The 14,623-nt window shown below is 53.3% G+C and overlaps 1 protein-coding gene across 1 annotated transcript in view; it reads left to right on the top strand.

Annotated features, from left to right (window-relative positions):
* AHNAK2 (AHNAK nucleoprotein 2) overlaps positions 1-14,623 on the top strand; it is a 34,485-nt gene that overhangs the window by 4,437 nt on the left and 15,425 nt on the right. The window contains exons 4-11 of the mRNA XM_064291868.1: positions 2,706-2,779; positions 3,722-3,875; positions 5,144-5,261; positions 9,232-9,318; positions 11,760-11,818; positions 11,911-12,009; positions 13,469-13,570; positions 14,347-14,497. Coding sequence (XP_064147938.1) covers positions 2,706-2,779; positions 3,722-3,875; positions 5,144-5,261; positions 9,232-9,318; positions 11,760-11,818; positions 11,911-12,009; positions 13,469-13,570; positions 14,347-14,497 — 844 coding nt within the window. The remainder of the gene's footprint in view (positions 1-2,705; positions 2,780-3,721; positions 3,876-5,143; positions 5,262-9,231; positions 9,319-11,759; positions 11,819-11,910; positions 12,010-13,468; positions 13,571-14,346; positions 14,498-14,623) is intronic.

The raw sequence follows: 14,623 nt of genomic DNA, 5'->3' as shown, positions 1-14,623 counted from the left end.
TGAGACCAGGGCAGAAGGGGATCCCAGGCAGGCTGGGAACACTGGCAGCGGTGCGGCTTCGGGAGGGGTTTGCACAGGGGTACCTGGCTGGCTCTGCAGTGGGCAGGCAGGCTCCCTCCGGCCACCCTGAGGCGGTGGTCCAGGCAACAGTGGTGGGCTGTGGACTCAGGAGGGTGGGGGTTGCCTGCTTGACTGGCTTGGGTTGGGGTACCGGGCTCAGGAGAGAATGGGGGGATGTCGGCATTAGTGTCCCTGCCCAAGGCTCCGCCCACGACCCCACCCCCTGCCAGCCCCCCACGGCATTCCACAGGCCCTGGGCAAAGGCTGAGGTGTAAACAGGGAGCTCCAGGTGAGAACCGTCGGGGTGTGGCCACCCTGGGGTGGGTGAGGGCCTCAGCGGGCCTGGCCCCGTCCTGGGAACAGAGTTGTTCTCCACACTGGTGACTGTTAAGTTTTAATGTGGACACTTTTTAGGGAGGTGGGAGGCTGGGCAAAGGCCCCTGGGTGCCGAAAACAGTTTGCACTTGACTTTTACTGAGCAAAGGGTTGGCAGCTGGAACGCGCCCAGTGGCGCCTTCCGGAAAGGCCTGTTGGTCCGCTTCCGTCAGGATTGTCGTTGGCTGCTGTGGAGTCGACTCGGCTGTCACAGCCCTGCGTGTGTGCGTGCGTGTGTGTGCACTTGGGTGAGTGCGTGTGTGCGTGCGTGTGTGTGCACGCGCGTGTATATGTGCGCGCGTGTGCGCACGCGTATCTGTGTGCGTGTGCACGTGCGTGTATGTGTGTGTGCGTGTGTATGCACACGCGAGTGTGTGCGTGTGCGCGCTGTGTGTGCATGTGCGCGCGCATGTATGTGTGTGTGCATGTGTGTGCGCGTGTGTGCATGCGTGTGCGTGTGTGTGTGCGTGCATGCTAAACTGTTTGTACCACTTTGGTGAAGGTGACAGCCAACCCTATGGAGCAGTCCTACTCTAATACATGGGGTCACCGGGAGTCGGAATCCGCTCAATGGCAACTTTTTTTGTGTTGTTTGTTTGGGAGGCCAGGAAGACAGGGAGCAGGGGCAGCTGGGGCTGGGTCCCCTGACTCCATCTGGGGTACCACCTGCCCCCGCCTCAGCTGCCCATGGAGGCCCACTCCTCTAGCCACACCCCAGCCAGCTCTGGGTGTCTCTGGCTCCAGCGCCCCTGAGAAGCCACTGTCCTTGTGTCTGCCTTGCTGACCCTGGCCTGATGTCAGGAGTGGCGGTGGGCCACTGCCCTCCCCGAGACCCCGTGGCTGGGCTTGGAGTCCCGCTGCCCCTGGAACCCTGGGCCAGGTCCTCAGGCTGGGGCCTGCTCGGGCCTGCTGGAAGGCTGCAGTGCCCACCCCGCCCAGCTGTGGGCGCAGGGAGAGACGGCTGGGATTCCAGCAGAAGGAGATCCTCAGATTGCAGCGCCCCAGAGGTCTTGCCCAGGCCTGCCTGCACCTCCCTGGACTGGGTGGGGGGACCAATGTGGGGCTGGAGTAAAGTCCTGGGGGCTATAGGGAGATGGCAGGCCAGGTGGCCGGAGCTCTGGGGAGCAGGGGACTTGCGGTCGCCCAACTCGGGGTGTGTTTCTTGGCCACCACTTGACTTGAGGGGTGCTTGTTAAAAATGCTGGTCCCAGGGCCCCTCCCACACGCAGCTCATCTGATGCCCTGAAGCTGTGAGGGGTGGGGGCTGCCAGAGTTTAGGTAGAGAGGCCCGGAATGCTGCCTTGGAGGGGTGCAGTCCAGTGGACAGGGCCGTGGCCCTGCCCCGCACAGTTGCAGCCTGGCCCCAGGTGGATACAGCCCATCACTTGGGCCCCCTTGCTGAGTTTGCTATGCCTGGGTAGGGGCTCAACAGAGCTCAGGGGCCATGTCCCCCTGAGGTCCTGGGTGGCAGGTGAACACAGGCCTCCTTGGAGCCCGGCTCTGTCCCCATCTCTTTCCCTGGGGGGCTTTGGGCTGCACCTGCCTTTCCTTGCACCCCTTGGGAGCAGCTCGGGGACTCTGCCCCGGTACCCACAGGGAATTGAGGCCCAGGGAAGCGTGGTCTCACGTTTGTCTGTCCACACTGGGCTGGGCCACATTGACTCAGATGTCCTGCGGGGCCAGCCTTTCCCGTTGCAGTTGGCTGCTGGGGCAGGGGGCAGTCTGGGGGCTGGAGGTTCCCCAGCTCCATGAAGCTGAGTGCCGGGGGCCTGGCCAGGCTCCTGGGCCTGTAGGGGGACCCACCCACTCCCTCCATGGGCAGGGCGCCTGGGCTGGGCTCTGAGCCTGCTGCGGAGGAGTTGGAGGGAGGGGCAGTGGAGGGAGGGGCCACAGAGGGGGAAGGCCAGGCAGGGGCTGGCAGGAGGCTGAAGAGCCCAGAGGTTTTCACTTCTGGCCAAGTCAGGAGAACTTCGCTTGGTAAGCAGCTACGCTGTCTTCTGTGCCCAGTCCTGCACCCTGGCCCCCTCCCAGACTCCCTGAAGACGCTTGCCCACCTCTCCTAGCAGGTCTGTGTGGGCTGGGTCAACACCAGTGGGGCCAGCACACGTGGGGGCTCGGGCAGAGTGGTGGGCAGCTCCTTGCCCTGCTGTCGCTGGAGGGGGCATGTCAGTTGTCTCAGCTGGGAGTGGGGTATCTGCAGACGAGAGGGTCAGTCAGGCTAGGCAGGGGTGTTGGGGAGGAGCTGTCTCAGACCCTCTCTTGGGACCCAGGGGAAGGCCCCAGACTGTGAGGCTGAGTGCCAGGTGTCCGAGGTGTGGCCAGGAATCCCCCCACCCTCGGACAGGTGGGAAGAGTGGCCCAGGTGTGGAAGGAGCCTGGGTCCCGGGGTGAGGTTGACCCCATGGTAGCAGCAGGGTCGTTTCAGCCCAGGGTATACAGATCCCTAAGGGTGCCCAGGAGGCCTAGGGGGCCATCAAATGGTGGACCCTGTCTTCATTGGGTGGACGGGGACCCTGGGACAGAGGCCCCACCCAGGCCTGCCTCCCTGGAGAGGCCAGAGGTGGGCTTTGGGGGCTGGGCAACAGGGCCGGTCTGCCACGGGTCACTGTCCTGGGCATATGGGCACTGGCCTGTCCTCCCGGAGACAGAGATGCAGGCTTGGGCAGCCTGGTCCTGTCTGGGGAATGGGAGCGTGGGGGCTGCTTCTTTCAGCTGCTGAGCCCCTCTGAGTTGGTGGGCTGGCGGGCCTGCCTTGCCTCAATTTCCCCAGGTGCACAATGAGATGACCTGACCCAACTGCTCCATCCAGTTGGCAATTCCAGCTTCCATTCCAGCAGTCTGGGTGGCTCCTGCTTCCCTCTCCCCAACCCCTGCACCAGCATTTGCTATGTACCTACTGTGTGTGGGTTCTAGGGGGCCAAGCACTCGGGGAGCAAGCTGTTCTGGGGGCCAGGCCATGGCCAGGCTTAGGCTCAGGCTGGGAGTGAGCCTGGCAGAGGACACAGGCAAGAGAGGGCCTGGGTGCAGATGAGGGGAGCAGGGCTAGGGAGGTGGTGACTGGAGGGAGATACGCGAACCCTGGTGGGCTCTGCTCAGCTGGCAGGGGAGGAGGGAGCCCCCCCCCAGGCCTAGGTTCAAAGCTGGTGCCCCCTCCTGACCCCAGCCCACCTGGAGCCTCAGGGGCAGAGCCCAGGAGACTGGGCTCTGCCCAGGCCATCCTGGGAAAATTATCTTGAGAGAAGCTGGGAGGGGTAGGCACGCCTCCCGCCTGTGGGTGTTGCTGCAGAAAGTGTGAAGGTCTTGTGACAGCCAGCTGGAGCCCAGCGCTCTCCTCCAGAAGTTCCAGGGTGGGGCAAGGCTGGGCGTACGTGTGTGCCCAAGTGCGCATGTGTCCCATGTGGGCCTCACGCTCTGGGCCCGAGGGCAGCGTGCCCAGTCGCGTGAGCCTGCCTCAGCCTCCCCACTCCCACAGCTCCCTAGTCCAGCCAGCCGGGCCTCCCAGGACTGTCCACTGGTGGGTGGAGGGATACTCCGACACACATGCACACACACGCTCATGCACAGGCACACACGTGTACACACACATCCTGTGCATGGGCGCATACATGTGCACAATTCTGTGTACAGGTACCACGCATGCACGGGCACACACACCCCCATGCACAGGCGCACACACATGTGCACACATCCCCCCATGCATAGGCACACACACACACACAGACGTGCACACGTCCCCCCATGCACCGGCACACACAGACACATGCACGCATCCCCCCAGGCACAGGCGCACAGGCACACACCTGCAAACCCAAGGGAGCAGTGCTGCCCACCCAGGAGAGGCCTCTCAGACCATCTGAGGAGCTGAGAGCCACCATCTGGGGTCCCTTCTGCAAGCCTCCTTCCTGCCATTGTGCCGCTGGGCCCCACATTCCACACTTCTCTGACGGCAAAGGTGCCACTACATCTGGCCCCCTGGAAGCCAGAGCTGGGCCGGGGCAGCCAGACTGGATGAATGCCTGGGGCCCCGTCCCCCCAAGGTGGCCCTGGACACTTGGAGAGTCCCCACTTGGCTGGTGGTTGGACAGTCCTCACCTTGGACCCTGAGGTGTGTGTGAAGGATGTCATCCTGGGCAGAAAGCCCTCTCTCTGCTCCGCATACCACCTCCCTCACCCCACCCCCCAGGTCAGTGTCAAACCTCCTTAGCTCTCACTCCTCCCCCAGCCTAACCTTAGAGAGTTCCAGTACCCACCCCCTCCCCTGCCCCCCTGCCCCCCCCCATAGGACCCTGAAACTCACTCAAGCTGGAGCAAATTTGGCTGAACTAGGATCCCTCCCCGAGGTCTTCCCTGGGGTGCCTATTTGCACCACAGGAGTGGTTTCAGAGGCTGTGGGTGCTGGGGGGCTCGGGGGGCACGTCCACAGCAGGGCCCTGAGCCACCAAGGAAGGGCATTTGGGCAGGCTGCAGGAGAGACTGGGTGGGGCCCCAAGCCAACCTGCTTGGCCACCTCTGCCTGGCACCTCCACATTCTCTGTCAACAGCCAGGTCATTGTCAGGCATGCGCGGGGGACGGTGCCCAGGGCTGTTCTCAAAGCTGATCTGGGAGGAGGCGCCAGGTCAGACCCAGCTGACAGGACTCCGGATCTGGCGGGGAGGGGCTGGGGGACTTTCCTCCTTCTTGTCTGTGCATCTGTCTGGCTCCCTCCAGCCTGGGGGTCTGGTTGAGGGGAGGCAGAGGAGCCCAGAGCTTCACACACAGGTGGCACCTCCCCAGCCATATGGTGCTCTGGTCACCCGCTGGGGAGCCTCCATGTCTTCACCTCCAGGTGGGTGCTGCTGGTGAGGGTGGGTGAGGACGGAACTGGGTCACATGTGGTCAGCTCACCTCACACCTGCTCCAGGGCCCCCCTTGCAGGGTGTACCCCCGGCCTTGAGCTGTCAACACCTTCCCTACCCCTGCCTTCTACACCCACGGGGTTCTGCTGGAGCAGATTTGGGGGTGCGGCTTCTTCGGGCCAGGCAGATCCCCACCAGCCTACTCCCCCGGCTTCCCGCCAGCCTCCCCTACCCTCCCTGGGGTTCTGAGGGGTCTCTTTTTTCTCTGAACTGTATGGGACTGTGGGCCCTCTCCCAGGGACATGCCTTGCTGCCATGGGGCTGCCTCACTGTGGGCTCTCACTCAGGGGGAGGCTCCAGGGGAGCAGAGTTTCTGGGCTCCACAGGCTACTCCTGCCCTCCTCCCAAGGGGCCGGCCCCACCCCCCAGGTGTAGGCTCAGCAGCCCAGGGGGCTCCTCTGTCCCCCAGTCAGGGCAGGGTGGGGTAGGGAGCTAGGCGACCAGTACAGGAGGGTGTCCCTGGGGCCCAGGCTGGAGTTTACGTAAGTTGGTGCTGTTTTTTCTTTAAATATTTAATGCAGTTCACAGAAATTTGGGCTTGGAGTTTTGTTTGTGGGAAGGTTTTAAATGAGGAATTTGATTTTCAACTCATTAAAGAACTATTTAGATTTTCTATTTCTTCTTGTGCAGTTTTGGCAGTGTGCTTTTTACCAGCGTGTCTAATTCGTCTACACTTTCAAATTTATTGGTGCGAAGTTGGTAATTTCCTCTTTTTGATTTTATGTAGAACTTAAAAAACTTTTTTATTGAAAAAGTGTACGAATCCTAAACGTAGAGCTTGACGCATTTTCACTAAGTGGAGCCACAGCGTAACCAGTGCCGAGTGGAGCAGAACCTCATCAGCCAGGAGACCCTGCTCTGCCTGCTCTGCCCCGCTCCCCAGAGGCACCTGGGTCTACCCTCTGCCTCCTCACACTCGCTGGGTTGTGCCTGAGTGTGGACAAGGAAGCCGTCCCTCCCCGGGTTGAAATTCATCCACACTGCGCACAGAAGCGCTTCATTCGTGGGCACTGCCGTCCAATAGTCCCCTAGACGAATGCCCCATCATTCATTTTTGTCCTTCTACTTTGACGGACGTTGAGTCTTTCTGGTTTCTGGCCACAACAAACGGTGCTGAGATGGACATGCTTGGACATGTCTTTTGGAGCACATACCTACACCTTCCTGTCAGGTGTATACCTGGGTATGGAGCTGCTGGGCCATGGAGAAGGATATGTTAAGCTTTCGTAGACGACCAGTTTTCCCAAGCGACTGCACCAGCTCACCGGCCGCTTCCACCACTGGTCTGTCGGCCTTCTTCATCGCAGCATCCCTGTGGGAGTGCAGAAGCACCTCGCCGTCATGGCTTTAATTGGCATTCCCCTGATGACTAAGGATGCCCAGTGTTTACTGGCCAGCTGAATGTCCCCTTTTGTGAGTCACCTTCTCTTTGTTTGGCCCATTTTTCTTTAGCGTTGTCTGTCTTTTTCTTTTGATTTGTAGGAATTCTTCATGTATTCTGGGTGGGAGTCCTTTGCTTGATAAATGTATTGCAAATATCTTTGTCCCGTTGTGGCTTGGCCTTTCACTCCCTGAGTGGTGTCTTTTGATGAACAGAAGTTCTTACATAGACCAAATTACCAGTCGTTTCCTTTATGGCGAGTGTGTTTTGTGTCCTGTTGAAGAATTTTTTCCCTACCCCAAGGTCATTTCCACTGATCTGGAAGCTTTATCGCTAAGCCTTCAGCTTTGGATCTACAGCCCACGTGGAATAGATTTTCACTATGGTTGAGGTTGGGATGAAGATGAATATTTTTCCATATGGGTGTTCGATGGCCCCAGCACCATTTATTGAAAAGACTATCCATTTCTATGTCCATAGCTCCCTCTACCTCTATATCTGTTTCTGGAATCTCTGTTCTGTTCCATGGGTCTATTTTTCTGTCCTTGCACGGATACCACATCCTCTTAAGTACTGTAGCCATGTAATAGGTCTTGATATCTGGTAATGTATGTAAGTCCTCCAGCTTCGTTCTTCAGGATTCTCTTTGCTGATCTTCACCCTTTGCATTCCCATATGGATTTTACAATCAGCTTGTGTCAGTTTCCATGAACTGAATGTATGATTGCGCTTGGAATTGATGTCAGCCGGCTTTCTGTTTCGTAATTCCTCCCTGGGAGAGCTTTCGATATTTCACCATTAAGCATGATGTTTGCTGTAGGTGTTTTGTTTTGTTTTGGTACCCTTTACCAAGATTAAGGAAGCTCCCTTTTATTGTAAATTTTTTTAGAACAAGGAAAAGTTGTTGATTTTTATCAAAGGCCTTTACAGAATTTAAGACGATTGTATTGTTTTTCTCCTTTATTCTTGTAATGTGGGGTTGATTTTCCTGGAATAAATCCAACTCTATTATGATGTATCATACTTTTTAGATATTACTGGTTTGGTTAGCTAATGAATTGCTTAGAATTTTTGCATCTGTATTTGAGAGAGAAATTAGTCTGTAATTGTTCTTGATCATTTTTTTCTTTTTTTTTTTTGTTAATTAGCCACGTAACCTGAGAGGAGAAGAGCCCTCTCTTTTCTTATGTGCTAGAAATGTTTGTGAGGATTAGTGTCATTTCTCCCTTAAATGCTTGGAGCGATTCACCAGTGAAACTAACTGGGTGTGGATTTTTCTTTGTAGAGAAATTTTTGATTACTTGTTCTATTTCATTAACAGCCATAGGATTATCCAGGTTTTCCATTTCTTCTTCTGTCCATTTTGGTAAGTTGTGTTTTCAAAGAAAGCGATGTCCTCTTTTCCAGTTCTAATATTGATAAATTGTGCCCTCTCTCTTTTTTTCCCACTGATTTGTCAATCTTATTAGTCTCTTGAGTCTCTTTTTTGTAGGGTTTATACCCATCAAACAAAGAAAACAAACTTCTGGATTTTTCTTTGTTAAGGCTTTCAGTCTATCTTTTTTATTGTTTGTTTCAATTTGCTGGGGGTTTTTTTCCCTAATTTTTTTAGATCAATTCTTAGATCACTGATTCTTAGTATTTCTTCTGTTCTCATATATCCATTTAATGCTATAAAATTACCTCTAAATACGGCTTTTGTTGCATCCTACAAGTTTTATTTATTTATTATTGTTTCCTGCTGTTGAGTCGATTCTGACTCATAGCAACCCCATAGGACAGAGTGAAACCCCATAGTGTTTCTTAGGCTGTAATCTTTTTTTTTTTTTTTTTAATTAAATAAAGTTTTATTTTTGAATAATTTTAGATTTACAGGAAAAGTTGCAAAGGCAGTACACAGATTTCTGGTATATTCTCCACCCAGCCTACTTCAATGCCAGCATCTTACATGATCATGGTTCACGTGTCAAAACCAAGAGACTGACGTTGTTGTTGTTAGTTGCTGTCGACGAGGCTCCGGCTCGTGGCGACCTACATGTATCATAACGAAACATTGCCCCGTCCTGTGCCACGACTGACATTAGTCCATTGCTATTTACTAAAATCCAGGCCTTATTCAGATCTCCAGATTTCCCACTAACATCCTTTCTTGTTCTAAGATCCACTCCAGGGTGCCATACTGCATTTAGGACAGCATCTCTTATAAATTCTATTCGTCACCTCCATCATCTTTCCCTGGGACAGAGAATGGGTGGAATGCTGTTGTCCTCATTACTGATCTGGGGAAGCTTAGGGTTGAAAACAAAAGTGACCAGATGCCCTTAGCAGAGCAGTGAGGGCGAGGCCTGCCTCATTCTGCACCCTTCCGCTAGTTCCCCCCACATGCACCTGGACTCTTGGTTTTCAGAAGCCTACCCACCCCTGTTCTACCACTGCAGATGGACAATAAGATACGCCTTGATTGAAGTGGGCCCAGTCCTTGGGGAGACCCGTCCCCTGCCCTATCACCTCTCCCCCAGATCTTGAGGGCCAGGACATTGTCTTGGTGCATGGCCTAGGCGGCTGGAGGCCAGGCGTGTCTTCTGGGTTCTCAGGGGGTGTGGCAGGTGCTAGGCTGTAATCTTTAGGGGAGCAGATCATCAGGTCTTTACTGAGGTATAATTAACACGTAATAAAATGCACCTGTTTTAGGTGTATGGTTACTTGATTTTTGACAAACGTGGACGCCATGTAACTACCACCACAAACAAGACATAGAACGTTACATCATTCCAGAAAGTTCCCTTATGCCCCTTTGCCTATAATTCCCCGTCCCTGCTCTGGATAAATGCTGATCTACTTTTTGTCATTACAGATTAGGTTTGTCTTTTCTTGAACTTCATAAAAATGGAAGCACACATTATACACTCTTTTCGGGTCTGGACTCTTACTCAACATGACGCTTTTAAGATTCATTCATATTGTTGCATGTATCTGTAGATCGTCCTTTTTCATTGCTGAGTGGTATTCCACTGTGTGGGTAGACCACAATTTGTTTATTGATTCATCTGTTGACAGGCATTTGAGTTGTTTCCAGGCTTTGGATATTATTAATAAAGTTTCTGTGAACACTTGTGTCTTTGTGTTTTCATTCTCCTGAGTAAACACCTAAAAGTGGAATTTCTGGGTGGAATGGTAAGTATAAGTTTATCTTTATAAGAAACTGCCGAACTGTTTTCCAAGGTGATTGTTCTGTTTTATCTTTCCACCAGCAGTGTGTGAGAGTTCTAGTTATTCCACATTCAATTCAGCAATTGTCACTGTCCATCTTTTTAATTGAAGTCATTTTAGTATTTCAATGGTATTCTGGTATTTCAGTGTAGTTTTAATTTGCATTTTCCTGACGGCTAAGGATGTTGACCATTTTTTTGTGTGTGTGCTTATTGGCCTTTTGTATATGTTCTTTTGTACAGTGCCTCTTCAAATCTTTGCCCATTTTTAATTGAATTTTTTGTCTTCTATTGAGTTTTAGAGTTCTTTTGGATTGTTGTTTTAGATGCCATTGAGTTGGTTCTGGCTCATAGTGACTCGAAGTGTAACCGAAGGCCACTCGGGTCCTTGTCCTGTCTTATTAGCCCAATTGAAATAAGGCAGACACTGATTGCAATGGAAACAGAAAGTGGCAAGTTTATTGTCTGTGCATACAAGGAGCACGTGGGGTCTAGTGACCTTAAGGCCACGTGCTCGCTGACTAAGGGGGCTGGGGAGCTTTTTGTTTCCAATGGCGTCAGGGGGTTGGGTTTGGTACCCGGAATTTTCTGCCTTTAGCCCTCCCATGCCTATATTTGGGGGTGGGCGGGGGGGTGGTCAGTTGAAGGATGTGATTTCAATCTGTGCACTCTTCAAGGTGTAACTAGGGCTAGCCAGTGAACGGAGCCACTACCTGCTGCGACTTCCTGCTCAAAACAAGCTTGTGGTTAGCAAGACAAAGAGAGGGGAGACGGGGTGTCGATTGGGGTTTTCAGTATGGCTGAGCAGCCGGTTTCAGAATAAAACACTGCCTCACTGCTGTGTTTAAGTCCATTGTTGCAGCCACTGTTTGTCAGTCCATCTCACTGAGGGTCTTCCTCTTTTTTGCTGACCCTCTGCTTTACCAAGCGTGATGTCCTTCTCCAGGGACTGGTCCCTCCTCATAGCATGTCCAAAGAAGATGAGACGAATTCTTGCCATCCTTGCTTCTAAGGGGGATTCTCACTGTACTTCCTTGGAATACGAGTCCTTTGCCAGATATATGTATTGCCTTATCATTTTCTTCACAGTGTCTTCCAAGAAGAGAAGTTTTAAATTAAGGTGAAGTCTAATTTATCAGTGTTCCTTTTACACATGTTTTGAACCCTATCTAAGAAGTCTCCATCTCCCCAAACTTGGCAAAGGCTTTCTCCTAGAAGCTTTAGGTTTTATATTCATTCGAGTTAATTTTTATGTGTGATGTGAGGTAGAGGTCCAGTTTTCATTTTTCCAAGTAAATATTCAGTTGTTCCTGTACCATTTGTTGAAAAGACAGTTCTCCTATTGAAATAACTTGGCTGCTTTGTCAAAAATCAGTTGACCATGTCAGCATGGGTCTCTTCTGGGCCTTCTCTTCTGCTCCGTTGATTTAGATGTTTATACCACAGTGTCCTGATTACTGTAGTTTTGCAGCTAGTCTTAAAATCACCTAGTCAAGTCCTCCAGTTTTGTTTTTTCTGAGTAGTTTTCATCGCTCTAACTCTTTTGCATTTTTATGTAAAATTTAAAATCAACTCGTCAATTTCTACAAAAAAGCCTGCTGGTATTTTTATTGGTACTGCATTAAATTGCTAGGTCGATTTCAGGAGATATGACCTCTTAACAATATTGAGTCTTCCAATTCGTGAACATGTTATGTTCTTCCATTGATTGAGGTCTTCTTTAATATCTCTCACCTGTCCAGCATAGGGCCACACCGCCTTCATGGGTCCCTACCCCCAAGTCGACACCTGGGCCACCCGCTGGCCTGCTTCCACTAACTCAGCCTCTCTCTCTGCAGTGTCTGGCCGGCAGCTGCAGCCAGAGGAACCAGATGCAGAAACTGAAGAGGACCACTCTGTAAGTGAGGCCTGGGGGGGCAGCACGCCCTTCCCCTGCCCTGCCCCTGTCTGTTCCTGGGCCCAGGTAACTAGAGTCTCCCTTCCTTCCAGGTGACTGAAGGGCCTGTGGACGAGGTCATTCGGCCACAGCCACAGGGATCCTCACCTGTCTATGAATGTGCAGCTGAGGGTGCCGGCTTTGGACTCCGGGTAAGGCTGCTGGACAGAGACCCACAGGCAGTGGGAAAACCCACGTGAGGGGCCACAGGTGGCTACATGGCCTCCTGCATCACCCTGTGGAGGCACCTCACACGTGTGTCTGTGCAGCCACCCTGCCCTGCCCGCTGCCCACTGGGCCTTAGCTCTGCTCATTTGACCACCCCGACTCCTCTGCTGCCAGGAGACAGTGGAGGTGGAGCCACCCTGCAGCTCAGGAGCGTGCGCTGCCGGGGAAGGGACCTCATGCTCTTGTCTGGGGGCAGTGTCAGGGGCGCAGCAAGGGTGGTGGCTGTGGCTGACAGGCAGGTGGCTGTGCACACACTCATGTGTGACATACACACCTGCCTCTGGAAAAGGTGCTGGGGGAAGGGATTGGGGAGGAGTGTTTACTAAAGGATTTGTTTTGGTTCAGTCTGAATTTCTTTCTCACCTCCCTCCATGTCGTTGTTGTTGTTAGGTGCTGTCGAGTCGGTTCCGACTCATTGCAACCATATGCACAACGGAATGAAACACTGACCAACGCTGTGCCCTCCTTACAATCGTTGTTAGGCTTGAGCTCATTGCTGCAGCCACTGTGTCAATCCATCTCATTAAGGGCCTTCCTCTTTTCTGCTGACCCTGTACTTTACCAAACATAATGTCCTTCTGTAGGGACGATCCCTCCTGACAACATGTCCGAAATATGTGAGACGCAGTCTCGCCATCCTTGCCTCTAAGGAGCACTTTGTTGTACTTCTTCCAAGACAGATTTGTTCATTCTTTTGACATATATTCAATATTCTTTGCCAACACAATTCAAAGGCATCAATTCTTCAGTCTTCCTTATTCATCGTCCAGCTTTCACATGCATACAATGCGATTGAAAATACCATAGCTTGGGTCAGGCGCACCTTGGTCTTCAAGGTGACATCTTTGCTTTTCAACACTTTAAAGAGGTCCTTTGCAGCAGATTTACCCAATGCAATGTGTCTTTCGATTTCTCGACTGCTGCTTCCATGGGTGTTGATTGTGGATCCAAGTAAATTGAAATCCTTGACAACTTAAATCTTTGTTCCGTTTATCATGATGTTGCTCATTGGTCCAGTTGTGAGGATTTTTGTTGTCTTTATGTTGAGGTGCAATCCATATTGAAGGCTGTGGTCTTTGATCTTCATTAGTAAGTGCTTCAAGTCCTCTTCACTTTCAGCAAGCAAGGTTGTGTCTCCTCCCTCCATGCAAGATCCCAATTGCCAAGGGGTTTCCCAGAAGGTGTGGGAGCTGGGGGCTGTGGGTTGGGGTCCACCAGGAAGCTCAAGGGCTGTGCATTGCTCTTCCTGAGTGAGAGGATCGAGCTCCCTCTGCACACGGTGGCCTGCAGCAGCTCTGGGAGTCTCTGAGCTGGGGACTCTAGCCCTGGCACCCAGCCTCCCCTTGCTGGGCAGGTGGTGACTCCGTATGTCTATGGCTGCAGGAAGACACCCCGGGCAGGCAAGGCTCTTCAGGGAGACGGAGATCTTGGTGGAAGCGGGACTCAGGAGACTCCCGAACTTTCTCCAGGATGAGTCGTCCAGAGGTGGGTGTTGGGGAGCTGGGCATCAGGGAGGAGTACCCACAGACCTCCATCCACAGGGGCTGGTGGATCAGGGGGAGGGAAAGCGTCCAGGAGGCTGACAGAGGGTGCCCTGGGGAAGGGTATTGGGCCCCTTGTCGGGCTAGGGGTAGGAACCCCAGGAGGGTGGCAGTCTGACTTTCTCTGAGATCCTTCTCTCCATGATATTTCTACCAAGAGGTTCAGAGCCCAGACTCCTGGTCAGGTGCACCTGGGAGTGTGGCCCTCAGTTTTCTCGTCTACATGGTGGGGATGGTACTGGTGCCCGCTGCTGCGCTAAGGGGTGAGGTGCTCTCAGAACCTAAGGCCACACAAGGTGCTAGGACCTGCCGCATATCCAGCAATAAGGCTGTCATCTCCCAGGCAGCTGCTCTGTTTCCCTGGTGCCTGCCCTGACGCCAAAGCTGCTCCATACATACTGAGGTCACCTGGTGCGCTTGTTCAGCACACACACCCTCCGGGTTCACGTCCTGTCTGGTTGGGCACCAGGCACCCAGTATGGAACTGGTGCTTCAAGCGTTTGGGGACAGTGAGCAAAGAGCCATGAAGGAAGGCGCTGGCCTCCTGTGCTCAAGTCCTGTGGCCAGTGGTCAGGCTGCTCCTTAGGCCTGGTGGGGGCAAGAAGAAGCAGCTCCTACCTGAGATTGCCCGCAACTGGTGTCCCCCAAGGGAGACTGGTCAGATGGCAGGGCCCCTGTCCTCAGGGGAGGCGTGGGAGCCACCGTGTGCTTCTGCTCCAGTCCGTGCAGGGGGTGACAGAAGTGACACTGAAGACCGAGGTGGAGGTTGGAGCCAGCGGCTACAGTGTCACTGGTGGTGGGGACCAGGGGATCTTCGTCAAGCAAGTGCTGAAGGAGTCCTCGGCTGCCAAGCTCTTCAGTTTGAGAGAAGGTACTGTGCCTGCCCATCCTGGGGTCCCCATCACTCCCCAGGAGGGACCTGCAGAGGAATGGGGACCACACCAAGCCTCCCCTCAGGCCCTTCCAGGCTGGAGTCCCACCTGCTGTGCCCCAATGT

The sequence above is a fragment of the Loxodonta africana genome, chromosome 10, assembly GCF_030014295.1.
Source record: "Loxodonta africana isolate mLoxAfr1 chromosome 10, mLoxAfr1.hap2, whole genome shotgun sequence".
NCBI classification, from domain to species: Eukaryota; Metazoa; Chordata; class Mammalia; order Proboscidea; family Elephantidae; genus Loxodonta; species Loxodonta africana.
Note: the sequence above shows the minus strand (reverse complement) of the source record. Positions and strands in the feature narration are given on the sequence as shown.